The following is a 20,026-nucleotide window of genomic DNA, read 5'->3' as shown; positions in this document are numbered from 1 at the left end:
GGCCACACAACGGCCCAGATTTATTAAACTGACTGTGCCACATTTCTGTCTAGACTTGCACATGTTTTGTGTTTGGCTGCACATAAAGGGGAGTTTTGGTGGAGATTTGGACCATGCACCACCTTTACGTAGAAATTTTAGGGTGCATTCACAAGCAGTATGCCCGTCATGCGGGCATACCGTTTTGTGCTGGAGAGGAGGTGGCCCCTCCTCCCTCCATAGAAAACAGCAGTGCAAAGCCGCACACTCTCAGAAAGATACAGCATGCTCTATCTTTTTGCGGTGTGCGGCCCGGATAGGTGCCACACGTGTGGCACCGTATCGCCGTCTATGGGGACATACATGCGGCCGTAAACGGCCATGTGAATGAACCCTAAAAGTGGCTCAAGCTCGTAAAAACAACAAAAAAAAAATTAAAATTAAAAAACTGGTACACTCAATTTAAGAAAGATTGCATGCCAGTCTTTAACAATCTGGCGGCCTCTGATACTTAAGATAAAGTTGACAAGGGACAACAGGATACTGCTTATTTTCTTTCAACTTTAATTTAGAATCACAAGACTTAGTAAATACCTGTGCCAGGTTCCACAAATCGCATTATAATACTTGAGTGTATTAACCAAGGCCACTAGTCGGCGCACCCCCTCTCTGCTGGCCACAGCTGCAGGACTGTGTAGAGATCATTGAGATTCATACAGATATGTGAGAGCAATGTGCATGGGGGAGGGGCAAGGACCGCTCAGCGAATGTGCTTCATACAACACACAGTGCTCCTTTCACTGCAAGTAGTATACCAGACCCAATGTAACGTGTTACTCCATCTACAGAAAAGGAGAGCATTCTGCTGCTATTGTAGCACAGAGGGGACGGAGGAAATATAGCTCATTTAATGAACAACCCAAACATTAAAGCTGAAAGCAATCGGATCACAAAGGACTCAGTAACACAAAGTCAGGATACATAAAACACATCAGTTCTCGGTTTTGCCCGGTGAGCTCACCCCTTCCCTGTACCATCGTCTGACTCATCCCTGAAATGTGACCAGTCCTAGAATGTTACTAAGAAAATGCTTCCTGTTTACAGAAACAGATGCATCCAATGAAAGGTTACAAGTAGTAAGACAGGATCTTTATTCATGCATTTACAGAACATTGCAAAATACAACTGCACTCTCCCTTTCCCCATGTCCTAGGTGTTGTGCACATAACTCTGCCCCTGCATTAGATGCCGGTGATGTATGGCAGAGATACAAAGCCTAATGGATTCAGTGTTTATGCGTCTGCTATGATCCCGCTGTAAGACTGAAGAATGTGTAACATCTCATGGCATTGTCTAGGAGAACGTAGGGGCAGGTTTTCTGCAACTTATGTGATTATTTACCATTGTGGGAACACACCAAAATGACCTTCTCATGAGACTGGAATTCAACCAAGGCCACCTATAAAAGGTTCCCGTAAATGGTTTAACTAGTTGGTACAAAGAGCTTCCACTTTACAGCACAGAGGGTTTGGTGCATGGCACTGAACAGAAAATGACTTTTGCAGAGGTAGGACAGGCAGAAATGTTTTGGTAGTAAGGTATAGAAATTAAAAAATATAAGATTAATAATATTTTAGTACTTGTTATAGCCTATATGCTCGAGTATAAGAAGAGACTCTGGGGAAACCTATTAACCTAAGTATAAACCTAGGGTGGGAATCGCATTGGTCACAGCCGCCACCCAGTATATAGCTATTCAGCTCCATCTCCAGTATATAGACAGCCAGTCCGTCGCCCCCTTCCCCCAGTATATAGCCAGCCAGTCTGTCGCCCACCCCACCCCAGTATATAGCCAGCCAGTCCGTCGCCCACCCCACCCCAGTATAGAGCCAGCCAGTTCGTCGCCCACCCCACCCCAGTATAGAGCCAGCCAGTCCCTAGCCCCCCCCCTGTATGTAGCCAGCTAGTAGTGGCACCCTATATCTTATAGGTGAAATAAAGCTGCAATTGGATTGGCCTAACCAGAAGATAGCCAAGCCAAGACTATTGTAATGTAAATGACTGTGGACCACTCTATCTCGGATCGATCTGCCCCGTCTAAATGTGACAGCTGGTTTTTGTGTCAGTACGCCTTTCAGATCCGGGTCCATAAGGAGAATGGACCAGTGCTTATTCAACACCTCTCTTGCCTCGATGGCCCCATTGTCGAATGTGGCTATCATCCTAATTGTTTTCTCCTCCGTTCCCTCTTTACTCTTTTCTCCGTGTAGTAGTGTGTGTCTGGGTCTACTACATGCATGTTGATAAGCTCTTTTAAGGCTGGTGTCGGGATAACCCCTCTCTTTGAATCTAGTTCTTAAATCGTCTGCACATCTCTTGAACTCCCTGGCGTCACTGCAGTTCCTCCTCATCCGTAAATATTGACCCTTCGGTATGCCCCTCAGACAACCATTTTAAAAAGAGGGAAGTTCCCTAAAAACCGGAATCTTATGCAATCATGTTTCACAATACAAAAAAAACTGAAAATAAAATTACTTATACAAAGCCACAAGTAATGGCAGTATCAAGTGTTCTAAATAACACAGAGGTTACATTTTGAGGATAAAATTACAGCACACAATAAGGCTTTTTTCCCCTTTTTCTTTAACCCCTTAAGGACGCAGCCATTTTACAGCTTAAGGCTCAGCCCGATTTTTTGGATTCTGACTTGCTTCGCTTTATATGGTTATAACTTTTGAACACTGTTACTTATCAAAACGATTCTGAGATTGTTTTTTCCCCACATGTTGTACTTCATTTTAGTGGTAAATTTTGGCAGATAAGTTTTGCGTTTATTTACAAAAAAAAGAAAATGTGATGAATTTTTTGAAAAATTTGCCATTTTCGAAATTCTAAATCATCACGTTTTCAGGCAGATAGATTTACCACCTAAATAAGTTGCTGAATAACATTTCCCATTTGTCTACTTTACATTTTCATAATTTCTGAAATATCTGGATAATTTATTTTGACGTCACGCGGCTTGCAAATAGAATATCGCTTTTCCGGATTTTCAGAATTGACTATTTTGGGGATAAATACAGTTTTGAATGAAATTTTACATATTTAGCATCAAAACCCCCTATATAACCAACCCATTTTCAAATCTGCACCCCTCAAGCTATCAGAAACAGCTTTTACGAAGATTGTTAACCCCTTGAGATCTTCATAGTAATTGAATCAAAATGGAGGTGAAATTTAGAATGGTCATATTGTTCCCTTATACGTTCATTTAGCACCAAAATTTACACATTTCCAAAATATAAAAAGAGAAAACCCACCATACAATTTGTTCTGCAATTTCTCCTGAGTACAAAGACCCCCCACATGTGGCCGTTACTTGTTTTATGGGGGCACAGCGAGGCGCAGAAGGGAAGGAGGGCGCTGCAGCTGCCAGGAATTTAGTTTCCTCATTGGCCCCTTTTGAAGGCTATAAAATTTTCGCTTTTTCGTTATTGGGGCCATGTGACGGCATTTTTTTTGCGGGATGAGATGCTTTTTCCATTGTTACCATTTTGGGGTTGGTATCACCTATTGTTGAAAATTTAGGAACTTTTTTTGAGGGCAGGAGTAGAAAAGCATCAATTCTGTACTGGATTTTTGACTTTTTTTTTTTTGGTGTTCACCGTATAGACTAATAGTCATGTTATCTTTATTCTATGGGTTGATACGATTACGGGGATACCAGACATGAATATATTTTCTTACGTTTTACTAAATTTGTCAAACAAAACCCTAATGTGGGGAAAAATCTATAATTTTTGTATTGCCATCTTCCAAGTGGCATAACTTTGTTACGTTTTTGGCTACGGAGCTGGTTGATGGCTTATTTTTTGCGGGACATGTTGTACTTTGCACCAGTATCATGTCTGAGTACATATGGTTTTTTGGTCGCATTTTATATCATTTTTTGTGGAATTGAAAAGGTAAAAATCATAATTTTTGGAGGGTTTATAACAGTTTTTTTTTACGGCGTTTATCGTGGGGGTTCAATAATGATTTACTTTTATTCTACGGGTTGTTACGGACGCGGTGATACTATATATGTGGGGTTTGTGTTATGATTTAGACTTTTTTTTTGAGTTATATGTCTCTTTATATGTTTTGGGGGTTTGGGGCATTTTTAGTGATTTATGACTTTATTTTTTTATTGAATAACTTTTTTTTTTACTTTTTCACTTTTATACCATGGGACATGAAGAAGCAATCTTCTGATTGCTTCTTCATGATAATATTCTGCAATACTCATGTATTGCAGAGTATTATCAGTGTCAGCCTATGCACTTGCATAGGCTGGCACTTTGCCAGTAAGATGACGTCACAGACGCCATCTTACTGGCAATTCTTGCTAGTAACTCTGGGGTCCAGATCGGACCCCAGAGTTACTATAGCAACGATCGGCGCCCCCCGAAAACGGTTCGGGGGGGCCGATCGTGGGGGAAAGACCCCCCAGATACTTGTTAGATGCCGCGGTCGCGCTGACCGCGGCATCTAACGGGTTAAGCACCCGCGATCGGAGACAACTCCGATCGCGGGTGTTACACTGGGGTGCCGGCTATTAGTTACAGCCGGCACCCCGTGTTTCCCGATGCCGGTTCGGCTCTGATCCAGAGCCGAGCCGGCATAGGAGCCGTGGCGGATATATCCGCCACTGAGCGCTAAGTCACTGCGCTCCGTGGCGGATATATCCGCCGCGGAGCGCGAAGGGGTTAAAGGAAATCTACCTTCAAAATCCAGCATGATAAACCAGGAGCACTTACCCATAGACGCAGGCCCTGTGACTGTGGTAATCTTGATTTTGGAAATACAAATCCACAGCCACAGGGCCTGGATCTACGTGTCCTAGGTTTATCATGCTTGATTTTGATGGTACATTTCAGATGAGAAGAGGAGATTTTCCCACTTACATTGCTGTCAACATTGCATTTAAGCAAAGAGTTTAAAATGTCATCATAGAATGTGTTTGTTAATTGCATTAAGGCATGGGTTTAGTAAACACAATGTTGACCGCAATAAGGCAAATCTCTTTTCAAACGCGTCAGAGCAGCTGAGAACGCATGCGTTAACACAAACAAAATGCAACGTGTGACCACAGCCTTAAACAACCAAACCTGGGGCAGTCAGTGACCCTTCTTAAAAAGAAATGACAAATCGCGCAAAATGTGATCTATGACCAAGGGAGAGAGATTAATAAGTATTTGGAAAGCATATACACAATTTTACCTGTATATGTGCTGTAAGGAGGAGTTATTCGCTCGCCCCAGTTCTCACTTGTGTGTCCTGCTTCAGAATCTACAGGGTTAAAGGGTACAGAAAAGAAGGGAAGAAGGAAACAAGTAAAGAAGAGGACAGCTCGATAGCACACGTAGAAAGAGTTGGAGACCAGCACTTCCTTATGAAGGATGTCATCCTCCATATGAGTGTTTCAACGCATCGCTGCAAGATGCATGAGTATCCTACATACAATCACTAACAAAATTGTCTGGAAAGGACAAAAATGCAAAGGATCCAGCCAGTAAAAAGGCATTTATTGTTTCCACTAGTGTGACATGCAATGTGCCTATAAGGTCAAGCACAATTACAACAATGCAGCCATTTGGATTGAGTCTGCATTTTATTAAAAGCATCAAACAATCTTAGTTTTTCCGCAAAGTCTTGCTGTGTTTTGCATTCTACAAGTCTGCTGATCAGCTTTGTGTGGTTCTGTATAGCTGATGAGACGCCACACTTGTGTACTTGCTAGCTGTAAAGATGTCGCCCTCCTTCGCATTCCTCTAGAACCAGCGCACAATGCAGACATGTCGCTCCCGGCAGCTGTGTAACCCTGTATGTGGAGGATCTGTTTCTCTACACACCTGCACATTACTAGACAGGACGCTTCCCCTCGCTCAACTGACATGGTCTAATTTTAGACCAGATGCCTCGACTTAAGGACAACGTTGTGTTCTCACACACAACACCACAAATTTAACATCAACAAAAATAAGCAACATCTGCTCTGCAGAAGACAGTAAGACAATAAACCTACTAGAAACCTGACCACCTAGGGCGTTGCCTGTTATCATGTAAGCGTCTAACATATAACCCCAGCTATCATCACATGAGATGCTGAAATGAGAATACCCCTTTAAGCTCGCCCCAGTCATTGACATAACGAATGACGAGTGTCTTCAAACACTAATGACAAAAGTACTGACACTGTATAACATCTATGCCAGATATATGATCCAGGATCACACAACGTCAAATCTGCTGCAGTTTAAGGGCTCATGCACACGACAACAAATTCATGACTTGTACCAAGTGGTTTTCCTACAGCTAGCACATGTCCCTATTCACTACTATGGCCTCAAGTACAAGACTGTGTATAAGACGACTGCCCCAATTGTAAAAGGTGGAGCAGGTCCAATTACTGCCGAGGTCCAACTTTAGCATGCTCACCTGTAAGATCTGGGGTGCCACACTAGAAGAGGAGCTTAGGCAGAATGTTACCCCCTCAATGGAAATAGTTCTAGGCCCAACATTCTGTTTTTTAAAATCATGAAAAAAAAACAATAGTCCACCTTCTTCACCCTCAAAGAACTGAAGCAGAATTATAAAGAAGTATGGGGCATAATTCCAGAAAGTGATTTTAGGTTACCACTGATAAAAGGTGCTTGTTTTCCATGCTAGAATCATTTATAAGAAATAATGACAACAAATCTGTTGTGTAGCGTTGTCATTAACCATCTCTTGATATGTAGAACCAAATTATTTAAAGAGGCTGCACTTGCTTTTTCTCATGATTATAGCTCTAAACCCCCATGAAAACTTAAAGGATTTGAAGAACACTACTTTCATATGTAGTGCCCCAGAATGTTTCTGCACAGAATGTTGCCCTATGCTCTGAATGACAGCTCTAGTGATTTCCTGATGGGATGTCAGCACTGAAGATGGCCCAAGCAACACATATATTCTACACCTCCTGGGCACAAAGCTGATTCCTTAAAAGGGCATCTACCTCCAGAATGAAGGACTGTATGCAAATGAGCCTGGGGGGTTCCAGGCTACATAGGAATTAAAGGATCCTGGAGCCCCTTGGGCTTATTTGCATACAGTCTTTCATCCTGGTGGTAGATGTCCTTTAATTATGCCAAGGTATATTTACAGAGTGCTCCCCCCATCTAGTGGCCGCTGTTTTGCCTCTAGCCAGCACTATGGGAAGTTTAGGGGCTTATCGTTTTTTGCATCTTTGACAACTACATTAGAAGCATTGTAAGCCATCTAAGTGGCGGCTTCTATTCTTCTGTAACAGAGATTAGGCATTTAGTGTGAACATGAGCTACAACCATCACAGAACGCTGGATCTATTTACCTTGTGCTCCAGTCTAGACATTAAGTGGTTAACAGAGCAAGGACACCAGATGCCAGACCTATAGTACTGATACAGGAAGAGCACTAACCCTTCTCCACCTCATCATACCCAGTATTTCCTATTCCAGCTTTCCACCTTACCTGTGTCAGAGTCTCTTTCTTCTTCTCTAGGTGGACTTAAGGTAAAGGGCAACTTGCGTTTCATAGAAGACTTCTCTTTTAGGTCTTTCCCACCTTCTGTTCTATCCAATTTTGGAGTCCGAACATATGTGATTTTTTCCTTATTCTACGGGGGAGAAAAAAAAGTATATATATTTTAAAAACGGTTTATCTAGCAGGATAAAAAGTTGGAAAATCTATAGAGTCTAAATAGCAATCATAACAAGGACACCATTAATATAAAGTAGACAAGGCCCAAATTTGTTAATAACCATGGAAAACTCTTCAAAATAAGTTTGAGTCCATGAGTCCAGCTTTGTTCTGGAAGACCGGCCTATCCCCTAGACTTTTGACCTTCAGTTTCAGTATCCAACGTCTAAAAATTTTTGGGCATATTCTGATTAGGCTTCAACATGTACTTTTGTCAAAAGTACAAGTAAGCCTCCAAATGCTCCGATATGATCATATGACTGCATTTGAAGGATAAATGGGCTGTGGTGGAAGCCGTCTACAGACAATAGTACTGGGCCTTGCAAGGCGAAACACCAGAAATGCAGCTCATGAGCTGACACCACTTGGCTGAGGTGGTGGAAGGGGGAGACATCACTGTAATATGGCAAATAAGCAAGTATGCTCACCCCAACGTGAAAGGGTGCCACAGCTATAATCCATAGGCTATCAATTTTGGTTTGGTGTAATCTATATTCTGCTCGATAAAAATGTATTAATACGAAGCACTTAATACCTAATCAAAACAAATTTGTGCCATGCAGAAGGTCTAAGGTGGTGCATTTGGGTTTGGAGAAGTGTGAATTTCATTGCTTTGTGTCTTCCCTACATGCCTATATATAGAGCTTTATCTTTATATATAGATAACCTCTGCTCCAGGAATCACTGTAACATCTTTACAGATGTGAAGGGATTGCGAGCATTTAGATGAAAGCCGAAACATCCCATTCAAGTGCTATGAGTGTTATAGTGGGGTGGGATTAAATCAGACTTGTGTCAAAAGGACTGCATCAGTCACTGCAAGAGCCTGATCCTGGAGATACCATCAGATACTTCCCATAAATTAATGGGAGTTAGGCACAGGAACAGAATCCCAAGGCGGTTACTTTACGTAGTATGGACAAGAATGTAAAATGCTACTATTTATTTGGGACAGTAAGCCGCAGTGGTAATCACTGTTCCCGATAGCTGACAACCAGTCCTCTTGATGTACCGGTGATATGACCGCCTACTAGCCACGAAGGCCACAATCTGCAGAGGTGAAGGAGCAGCAGCATTTACCATGAGCATCCAGCAGTCTGATGGAGAGAAAAGACTCATGCATTTTAACATGCATGATAATGTTTTTTTTAAAGCATAAATCTTTCAATTTAGTGTCCCCTCTGTAAGCTTCACTCTTGGCTTTGACTAACAAATACTTAGCAAAATACAAAATGTTATATGCGTGAAGTTCTATGAAGCCCGTAACCTTTGCAGGGACCAAACAGACAACACCAAATTAAAACGGAAAAAAATGGTGGCACAAAACGGACTTATATACTTTAATAGCTGTACACAACATGTATCAATATATCCTGGATTAAACATTTCCATTTTGTACTTTGTGGAAAATTTCCAAATCAGTATTTAAAGGGGTCTTACATTCTGTAATGAAAGATTATGCAACAAATACAGACCTCAAGGCCCGGCAGATGTCCTGTAAGAGCTATAATAGAAGTACTCTTCATTTATATTAGCTGTTATAAATGCTAAAAGCTGCTCTCCGCTCCATCAAGGTAACCCTGACATAAAACATGAAGAAGTGGCTGTGCACGTGGATAATAAACAGGCTCTGATACTGAAAGACATTTCGTACTCAAGTAAAAATATCCCTTTTGTCAGATTTTACAGAAAACTCAAGATGCATTTGCACATTTGGTACACAAACTATAAGCAAGAACATTCAAAAACCATCTAAGGCTACATTCACATCTGCTAGGAGCCTCCTTTGCAGAATCCATTAAAAATCACAGAAAAAAAAAAAAAAAAAAAAAAAAAAAAAAAAAAAGAAGAAGAAGCTCTCAATGCAGGAGCATCATCTGGTAAATTAAAGGACATCTTAACCCAACAGTCCACATTGTAGTAATGGGGTCTAGTGGGCTTTGTTGGTGTTTACTACAGCAAAAGAACAATGTGGAAAACAGAATGCAAAGCAGCAGAACGGGAAGCCGCAGCAAACCTGCAACCATGAAAATGCAATCTAGTGGGTTATAGAATGGGACAGATTTGTGGGAGTATAAAAAAAAAAAAAAAAAAAAAAAAAAAAAAAAAATCAGGTTCAATATACTTTCTGTACCAAATTATTTGCTGAAAGTGGAAAACCTCTTTAAACCCGCTCTTTCTATAAGCAGCCTTATAAGACAGCTATTATATAGTCTACCATAACTACTAGGAGAAATTGCACATGTCGGATACCAGGCTCTACCAATCTGATCAAGCCAAATATCAGGAGTCCATAAACTGTATACAGATAGTACTGGGTGTACACACGCCATATACATTTATTGTATCTACCAGGTATGGACCAGGCACACAGAATGAGAACAATGAAGGCTTAATCTAGTACAGAACTACAGAGAGGGCTGCAAGAAATTCACCAGCTGTTTTCCGTTCATTCCAGTGAGCACAGAAAGACATCCGGAAACATCCAGAGCCAGCTGCTGGAGACATGGAAAAATAGGATATATTTCACAAAAACAACCTATTTAGGGGAAAAAACAAATGAAAACATCTGGTGCCTTTTGCCACAGTTTGTCCAGGACTTAACGAAGCCGCTCATCTTACCTTTCGTCCTGTTGGTTTCTCAACCATGATGTTGCAGTCGCTGTCTGAATTCTCACTTGGAATTACTTTTGTAGACAATGTTTTGGGCATCTTATTGTGTAATCGGTTTCAACACCAAATTGGGTGGATCATTATGTGCCTGGGGAGATAGAAAGAATCACATTTTAAATGCAAGTAAATAGCCTGACACCCATTATTGAGACATATTTATTACCATACAACTGCCTCAGTTCCCACAGCAAGGAACAGTGTTCATTTTCTGTGGCTGATATGGGTCACAATTTTATAGATGGACATTGATAGCAAACAAGTGAAAAAATAAAAAGCACAATGAGGATGATGACCAATATAACTTGTGGCTGTGTTGTGTCCTTGCCAATCACATAATTTGATTTCAGTAGCTGCTGAACCCCAGCACCATTCCCTGTGTAGTGGCTGGGGCTGGGAACTGCAGCTCAGCTCTTAGTCACTCCGATGCCAGAATCAAGATCCCCAATCACGCAAGACTGGATGTTTGTTTTCCAGTTACATGCATCATGTCATGTAATGACTTTAGTACTTCTACTAATACAAACTTCAATATAAAAAGTTAAACAGTCCCAAGGGTCACCTGACATAGCACCCACCGTGACTCCAGCACTAGGTTGTGCTGCAGACATCTCAGAAGGGGCTAGCGAGCGTACAGCAAGCAAGTTTAGACTTAGCAATGCTGGTTAATAATAATAATTCTTTATTTATATAGTGCCTACAGATTACGCAGCGCTGCACAGAGCTCGTCAAATTGGGCACTGTCCCCAATGTGGCTCACAATCTAATCAACCTAAGAGTATGTTTTGGAGTGTGGGAGGAAACCGGAGTACCCGGAGGAAACATACAAACTTTTTGCAGATGTTGACCTGGGTGGGATTCGAACCCAGGACCCCTGTGCTGCAAGGCAGAAGTGCTACTCACTCAGCCACCGTGTATGTTGTCACCTTGGACTTATAGTCATAATGTCACAGTCTATTGATACAGTAAACACAAGATGTTGACAAAGATTAGATCACAGCATGAGGGCTTGTTTTTTGTACCATTTAAGAGAACTTTGAATATTGCATAGAGTGGTTATGCAGAAACATTAAATGAGGCGCAAGACACATTACTACTATTTTCCTATGGGTCCCGTTTTTACTATACAGTCCATGTGACGCCACCTCTTTATTCTTTGGGTCTACATGGAAATACCAAATTTCTATATGGTTCATTATGTTTTAACCACTTGTGCTGTAATCGGTTGCTACAGCAAAGACAGACAGGTTTTCTTTCAGACAGTTTCTATTAATCTGCCCCCCACGTTGCTTAGTGATACAGGCAGAATTATTTCAGCTCTTTGTCACATTAGTCTCCATGACACCCTGGTCCGGGGAATTGCAATGCGCTATTAAAAGCTTTCTGCCCGCAAACTGCTGACTAGTGTATACAGATTCTATACGCCAAGAATTGGAACAACTATGCTCGTATCACTAAGCACCAAGGGGCAGATTTATAAAGGCATAAAAACATTACAGCAGTTTTTTTCCCCCCAACAACCTAAGAAATGAATTCTGCATTGTGATTGTTACGCATGTAATGTACATACATAACATATATGTATAAGCATATGAAATAGGACAACTGTGTGCTTGAATCTATGACAACACCCCTCTATTCTAAAACAAATGCAAGCACCACAACCAAGGTAAACCACCACAGCAGTCATCGTAGTAAGAAGGTACATGCCAAGAGACAACAACAATTGTACATGAACAAGAATTTTTGTGATCAAATAGATTGATGAAAACCTTCAAAATAAATTAACCATTTGCATAATGGTGTACAGTGTCTGATATGTGTATCCTAGGATCATCACAATGCAGTTTTTACTAGAGGTTTTCTGGAAATTTTGTAGCAAGTACACAAAATTTACTTAATGTGTATCCCATGCAATTAAGAAAATCCACTGTAAGCTCCCAATGTATTTTGGAGTTTCTTTAAAAACCTTGGGCACTTGGCATCTCAGTGGAAATAGTAGGAGACTTGTCCAGCCTCACAGAATTCAATGGAGCCGACCCTTAGACAAATCTGCTGCTGCACAGCCTCACATCCTTATGCATCAGTGATTGGCCATAAGCAGTGTCTGATACATTTTAACCCCTAGGGGACTCGGCCTCTTTTGGCCTTAAGGACGCGGCCCCATTTTTCATATCTGGCCTGTGTCACTGCAAGTGCTTATAGCTTTGGGACGCTATAAGATATCCAGGGGATTTTGAGATTGTTTTCTCGTGACACATTGTACTTCAAATTAGTTTAAAAATTTGGATGAAATCTTTTGCGTTTAGTTATGAAAAAAAAAAAAATTGGCAAAAATGTGGAAAAATTCTTTATTTTCAACATTCTAAATTCTCTACTTTTGATGCAGATAGTCATAGCACCCAAATAAATTCATAACTTACATTTCCCAAGTGTCTGCTTTATGTTGACATGGTTTTTTAAGATTCCACATATTTTACTAGAATGTTATGAGGCTCAGAATATGGGTGCCATTTTTCACATTTTTTGTAAAGTCACCAAAACTAATATTTAGATGGACCTGCTCAACTTCAATTGACACTGAGAGGCCTAAATAATAGCGAGACTCATAAATTACCCCATTATGGAAACTACACCCCTCAACGTATGAAAAAAAAAAAAAAAGTTTGTTAACCCTTTAAGTGTTTTATAGGGGTTAAAACAAAATGGTGGTGTGGTCTACAAATTGCAATATTTCTTCACAATACACTCGTTTTGGGTGGAAAATGAAACATTTACAATGGATTAAATGAAAAAAGGCTCCACAAAGTTTGATACCCAATTCCTCCCGAGTACACGGATACCCCATATGTGGTGGTAACCTGCTGTATGGGCGCACGGCCGGGCATAGAAGGGAAGGAGGCGCCATCCAGATCAGATTTGCTATGTCACATTGTACAGGCTATCATTTTTTTTCTTTTTTTAATGTGGACCTATAGGGGCTTATTTCTTTTGCCACATGAGATGCACTTTTCTGATAGGTAATTTTGGGGCATCTATAGCTAATTGGTGAGATTTTATTAACTCTTTGTTGGTGGAGGAAATGAAAATAATCAATTTTTAGGAAAATTTTTATGTTTTCTTTTTTTTTTGGTCGTTAACCATACCATTTTTACTGAATAAAAAGTAATTTGGCAAAAATGTTAATTTTAGCATCACCGTCTTTCATATGCATAACTTTTTTATTTTTCACCTCACAAATCTGTTTAAGGGCTTATTTTTTGCGAGAAGGATTGTTCTTTTTAGTGGGCTTATTTAGGGGTGCATAACATTTTTTAAATCACCTTTTGAGAGCATTTTTTTTATAGGGTATTAATTGAAAATGATCTTTTTTTGGAGCATTTTTTTTTTACGGGGTTCACTTTGCGGTTCTAATGATTCTGTTTTGTTATGCAGATTGTTACGGACGCAGGGATACCAAGTATGTGGGGGTTTTGTGTATTATAGTATTTTTCGGCCTATTAGGCGCACTGGAGTATAAGGCGCACCTCTAATAAATGCCTGCTAAGACATCTAGGTTCATATATAAGGCGCACTGGTGTATTAGGCGCAGGATCAAATGCAGTACCTAAAAATGACCAGCAGGTGGCAGACCTGTGCACAGTTCAAGCCAGCTACACTTCCCGGGAAACTTGTCTTCAGCATGTCAGAGAGCTCCGATCTCAGAGGTATGGCTGCTGGGGGTTAATGCAGGGTGATGCAGCAGGGGTTAAGCGGTCTCCCTCTGCCCCTTCTCCTTCCCTCCTCAGCCAAGGTGTTATTCCTGTGGGGTTCCCTGTGGCTCCTTCTCTTTCCCCTGTTACAGGGCTGTCAGGTATGGGGGATTGTTTACTGATGATGATGATTGCCTCGTGGCCGGCACTATGGCAGCTCCGGTCTCTCCGTGCTAGGGGTGGGCAGGATGGGCACAATGTTAGTTGTGGTGCCAGGGCACTTCAGGAGCTAGGGACCCTGTGTACAGTGTGGGAAGGTGCAGGAAATTTCTGGGGATGGAGCTATTAAACACTGGTAAATGTACAGTACATCTTGTCTGTAGTACATTTCTATATAAGTTCATATATAAGGCGCACAGGCCAAAAAATACGGTATATTCAATTGGACTGAAAACTAATTGGGAGAAAATCTTGTTCATTTTTGCATCACCATCTTTTCATATGTATAACTTTTTTATTTTTCGGATGACAAATCTGGTTAAGGGCTTATTTTTTGCGAGAAGAGTTGTTCTTTTGAGTGGGCTTATTTTAGAGTGCATAACATTTTATCACTTTTTAGAGCATTTTTTAATTAATTAAAAATGATCTTTTTTCGGAACGTTTTTGCGGGGTTTTTTCTCCGGCGTTTACCGTGCGGGTCCAGTAATGATTCCGTTTTATTATACAGATTGTTACGGACGCGGCAATACCAAATATGCAGGGTTTTTTTGTGTTTTTTTATACTTTATTAGGCGATTTTATGGGAAAGTGACATTTTAGGGGCTTATATTTTAATGTATTTATTTTTTATTTATTCTAATGTGTAGTGTTCAGTGTTTTTCATTTTTTTTTTTTTTACTTATACATACTTGAACCAGGGATGCTCTGATCGCTGATTCAAGTTCAATACACTGCTCTACAATACTATTTTATTGTAGAGCAGTGTAATCTGTCTTGCAGTGCTTGCGCATGCTCAGACAGTTTGCAGTCAGACCCGGAAGGGAGCTGGCTGCCAGGGAGACCGGGCAGCTCCGGGGCACATTCCAGTCCTCGGAGCTGCCCAGAAGTGGATCGGATCCCCCGGTAAGCGGCGCGGTGGATCCGATCCACAGCGCAAAGACCCTTACACGCTGCGGTCATGCTTGATCGCGGGTGTTAGCTGTCTATCACAGCTGACATCCTGCGCTAACACCCGCTGCTTCTGGTGCTGGCTCCGTTCGTGAGCCGGTGCCAGAAGCAGGACGTTATAGTGCGCCCTGGTGCGCTTAGCATGTAGCCCCGGGGACGTAGTATAACGTCGTGATGCGCCTAGGTGTTAAAGGGAACCCGTCATCAGTAATTGGCCTAATAAACCACTATCAGTTTATTGCCAGGCAGTGTAACACTTTCTAGATTTTGTTTCTTTCATGTTTCAGTGTGGTGACATCATCCAAAAAACCATCATGCTGTAAATGGTCTGTGTAAAGTCAAGGAGGAGGAGAGTTTAACATTGAAATCAAGGTGGGGAGCTCTGAACGCCTCCTCCTCTGTGACTGACATCATGCATTGGACTTCAGGACGTCTAGATAGTGAAGTCTCTGGATACAAGACCATCAATTACAGTGTAGGGGGTTTTCGAAGGAAGAGAGCTTCGCTTCAGTGTTAAAATCTCCCCCTCCCTGACTTTATCCAACCAGTTTACATCTCACTTCAAAGTAGATTTTCTGGATGATGCCATTACACTGGGTCATAAAAGAAACATGATCTGGAAGGCGTTTATCTGCTTAAGAGCATACTGGTAGGCCAATTTCTGCTGACGGGTTCCCTTTAACAAGGCGGTCCCAGTAAGGAGAGCCTTGCACTTGGTGCTTGTGATCACATAACACCAGGTAAGGGCATGTGTATAGTATCAGGGCTGTGCACACATTACCGGTAGCATTTGTTACAACTCTCTCAGTGATGTCGATGGGATAAATACGAAGCCTTGTTTTTCCCATTACGGAGCGGCAGCCAGGGATTCTGCCTCTGCTCTATGATATGGAGCTCTACACTGAAGCTGATGCAATCCATGCAATATCAGCAGCTGAAAAGCCACGGGCCGCACTAATAAGTCGTCTTTACACGCCACATCTTTGTTTCCATAGCAACACAATCCGACTGATCTGCAAACCACAGTCACCAAACATCATCACCACCGAGATACAGTGGGTGATGGGTGAACCACTACACACCGCACCCAGCAGAAATCGTCGCGTCTAACACATAAGGATAGGCATAAGTTTAAAAAAAGTTATTCGAACAGTTTCATTTTTTTTTTTTACAAACATTTTTCAAAAACTAGAGGAAGTTTTTTTTCTATAGTATATATGCTTTCAGTTTCCAGTAAATTCCCTAGTGTGTGACATAACACCAGATAAGGGAATGTTTGTATACAATATGTATAGTTTATTGGAAACTGTGTTTATTTTTACATATTTATTAATATATTGAGTTTGTGTGTTGTCTGTACTTTATAGGTCAATCAGCAGCTCTGATTAACACCTGCAGTCCCATTGAGCTCTATAGACCCGGCGGCTGTGCCGGCTCTGCTCTTCAATGCAGACGGTAACAAACGTCTTCTACCTTCTCCCTAGGGTCTCCAACTGCGCCTGAGAGCCAGAGACCTGGTCCTGCCCCTGTGATTAGCATGGGAGCAGGAGAAACGCTGCAGAATTGAGACCCTCTGGGTTTTTTTTTTTTTAATCAATGGCTGATTGGGATTGAGTTAAAGGAAATCTACCATGAAAATCCACAATGATAAAGAATGGACACTTACTCATAGATCCAAGCACTGTGACTGTGGTAATCCTATTATATCAGTCATCCATGGCCTCCTTCCTTCTAAAACCAAGGGGCTGTTACACTGTGCAGGAGCACTTCCCTCTGCAACTGTGTGCTGAAACTTCTGCAAATGTGAGATTATATAAGGCAGTGGGATGGGGGGGGGGGTGAAACAGTGTAATAAGCTGTAGCATGGAAAGGCACTGGTAACACCCCCCATTGGCACATTTGTATAATTTAAAAAGTTGATTTTAGAAGGAATGAGGCCATGGTTAACACATAAGAAGATTACCACAGTGACAGTGTCTGGATCGATCAGTAAGTTTCCCAAGTTTATTATGATGGATTTTCATGGTAGATGTCCTAATATGTGAATTTTCATAATTCCCCATCATTACAACTCCCACATATACAAGAACGACGCAGTTCTAGAAGACATTTGCATATAAGCCTCTAATTTTCAATAATAATTTACTTTCATCATTTTGTCTTTTGATCTACGTCAAAAAAAAAAAAAAAAAAAAAAAGGACGTAACAGGTTGCTTACTCTCATTTATTAAAAAAAAACCACAAAAAACCCCAACATGCAATTCTCCATCACTGCGGCCTTCATATCCTTTAACCACTTAGTGACCTCATATGGACTTTCACAGCAGTGACAAACAGAATACAGGCGGTCCCCTACTTAAGGACACCCGACTTACAGACAACCCATAGTTACAGACAGACCCCTCTGACCTCTGGTGAAGCTTTCTGGATGCTTTACTATAGTCCCAGACTGCAATTATCAGCTGTAAGGTGTCTGTAATGAAGATTTATTGATAATCCTTGGTCACATTACAGCAAAAAATGTTTGAACTCCCAATTATCACTGGGGCCAAATTTTTTTTGTCTGGATCTACCATTATAAAATATACAGTTTCAACTTCCATACAAATTCAACTTAAGAACAAACCTCCGGAACCTATCTTGTACGTAACTCGGGGACTGCCTGTACAATGCTGTCGCATGGCATAAATTCTAACAGAAGGTCTACATTCTTATTATACTGCTCAGATAGGAGTCATAATTCCTTTTTTTAGATTCAAAAAGGTTTTAATTCAAAGTTTTAGCCTAGAAAAACAATGGCAACAGTAAACTACTAATGGGAGAAGAAAAAAAAATAAATTAAAAAACCCATATTGAACACATCCAAAAGAGTACAGTACAGTAGAAATACACAACAAAACAAAAGTCAAGCCATGACAATAGTTTAATGGTCACAATTATAAAATATACCTGTTCCGACTTACATACAAATTCAACTTAAGATCAAACCTAAAAGAACTTGTCTTGCAGTAACCCAGGGAATGCCTCAATTTGCATATTTAGCAGTTTTCAATGCAGATTCCATCTGAAAATAGGTCAGGTCGTGTTTTTTTCTCCTCACAAGTAGATCCAAACAAAAATCAGATTGTGACCCCTCCCAAAAATTTTGAACATACCATAAGGCAGTGGTGGTGAACCTATGGCACGTGTGTCAGAGGCGGCACTGGGAACCCTCTCATTACAAGGTGCAACAAACACCCACGGTCAGTGCTGTTAACCCTGTAAATGCCTGCGGCAAAGCTGCAGAAGACATTTAAATTCTGGCAGCGCATGAGCGCGAACAGCTTGGATACGATTTCCGCCCCCTGTGACATCATCGGGGACGGTGATCGGTTGCCATAACAGCCTCTGATCTTATGAAGACATACAGCAGTATACGGTAGAATTAATCAGACAACCTAGGGTTATAGTACCCTGGAGTTTGAAAAATAAAAAGATTATATACTGTATATACTCGAGTATAAGCCGAGACCCCTAATTTTAGCACCAAAAACTGGGAAAACCTATTGACTCGAGTATAAGCCAAGGGTGGGAAATGCATTGGTCTGTAGTGTGCAGCCAGCCAGCCCCCACATAGTGTGTCAAACAGATAAAACAAATGAACTTAAAACTCACCCTCCGTTGGCCCACGATGTTCGTCGCAGCTCCTCTTCTATCTTCTCTTTGCAATAGCCGGCAGAGTCGCATCCATGCGACACCTGCCAGCCGGCACACACTATGATGTGGCGGTGTCGCCACTGATGACGTCAGATATGAACATAGAAGAGGAGCCGCAACGGGTATAGGGGACAACGGACGGTGAGTATTAAGTTTATTTTTTTTATTGACTCGTGTATAAGCAGAGGTGAGGCTTTTCAGCTTATACCCAAGTATATATGGTATTTAATTTTTCATATTAAAAAAACCTAAACATTCAAATCACCCCCTTTCCCTAGAACTGATATAAATATAAATAAACAGTAAAAATCATAAACATGTTAGGTATCACGTGTCCCAAAATGTCCGATCTATCACAATGTATATTTTTGAAGGGACTGCATGAGGCTTAGAGACGAGGTGTGGACAGGGCTGGATTATCATTAGAGCTCCTACCCCGAGATTCTTCCTGTTCAGGGGGCCCTGGAGGGAAGCCACAGACACCATTTTTTTCATTGGTATTGGTGTCCTGAGGACCCAATTAAGATTAAAAGCTGTGGTAGAGCAGGAAACAATAGGCTGCTGATTAAATTGCGGTGTCTGTACTGTGATAAATAAGTCTTGTCTTTGGTTGTAGTTTGTGCACACTTCTAATAGGTTCACCATTACAGCCCTAAGGGAAGCAGAAGTCACTGAATTTGGATGTGAAGCAACATACTATGAGTGGGCAGGACCATCAGTGGTTTTGAATGGTCATGGCAAGGAGTTAGTACTCAGAGGGAATGAAGCACTTAAATTTCCAAACAGCCAACACGGAAACTGCAAGCCACTCCCAATCAAACTAATTTTGGGGGGCAGCAATTCAATAGAAAGAAATAGTTTTTTGCTTTGTGAAAGCTGATGGGGCACTCATTCTGAGCATGAGACTAGTTGTATTTTAACATGCAATGCTAAAAATAAAGAAGGTTTTACCGAGCCACAATTGTTCATCCTTTTCGGAAATTTCCGGTGCCAGCAAAAATTGTTCCTTTTAGATTCTTCGCAGAATACAACTTGGTAAAAAACTTTCCATTAGGCGCTGA

General features: G+C 41.1%; 1 protein-coding gene across 5 annotated transcripts in view; it reads right to left on the bottom strand.

Annotated features, from left to right (window-relative positions):
- ANKRD12 (ankyrin repeat domain 12) overlaps window positions 1-20,026 on the bottom strand; it is a 54,197-nt gene that overhangs the window by 20,509 nt on the left and 13,662 nt on the right. For 3 of the 5 annotated variants that reach the window (XM_072152227.1, XM_072152228.1, XM_072152226.1), the window contains exons 2-4: window positions 10,363-10,501; window positions 7,513-7,657; window positions 5,242-5,310 (exon numbers count right to left, since the gene is read on the bottom strand). In XM_072152227.1, coding sequence (XP_072008328.1) covers window positions 5,242-5,310; window positions 7,513-7,657; window positions 10,363-10,452 — 304 coding nt within the window. In that variant the 5' untranslated portion in view covers window positions 10,453-10,501. The remainder of the gene's footprint in view (window positions 1-5,241; window positions 5,311-7,512; window positions 7,658-10,362; window positions 10,502-20,026) is intronic. The other 2 variants (XM_072152231.1, XM_072152229.1) reach the window with 1 other exon arrangement.

This window comes from Engystomops pustulosus, chromosome 5 (assembly GCF_040894005.1).
Source record: "Engystomops pustulosus chromosome 5, aEngPut4.maternal, whole genome shotgun sequence".
Classification (NCBI taxonomy): domain Eukaryota; kingdom Metazoa; phylum Chordata; class Amphibia; order Anura; family Leptodactylidae; genus Engystomops; species Engystomops pustulosus.
The sequence above is the reverse complement of the archived record's forward strand: the minus strand, read 5'-3'. Positions and strand labels throughout refer to the sequence as shown.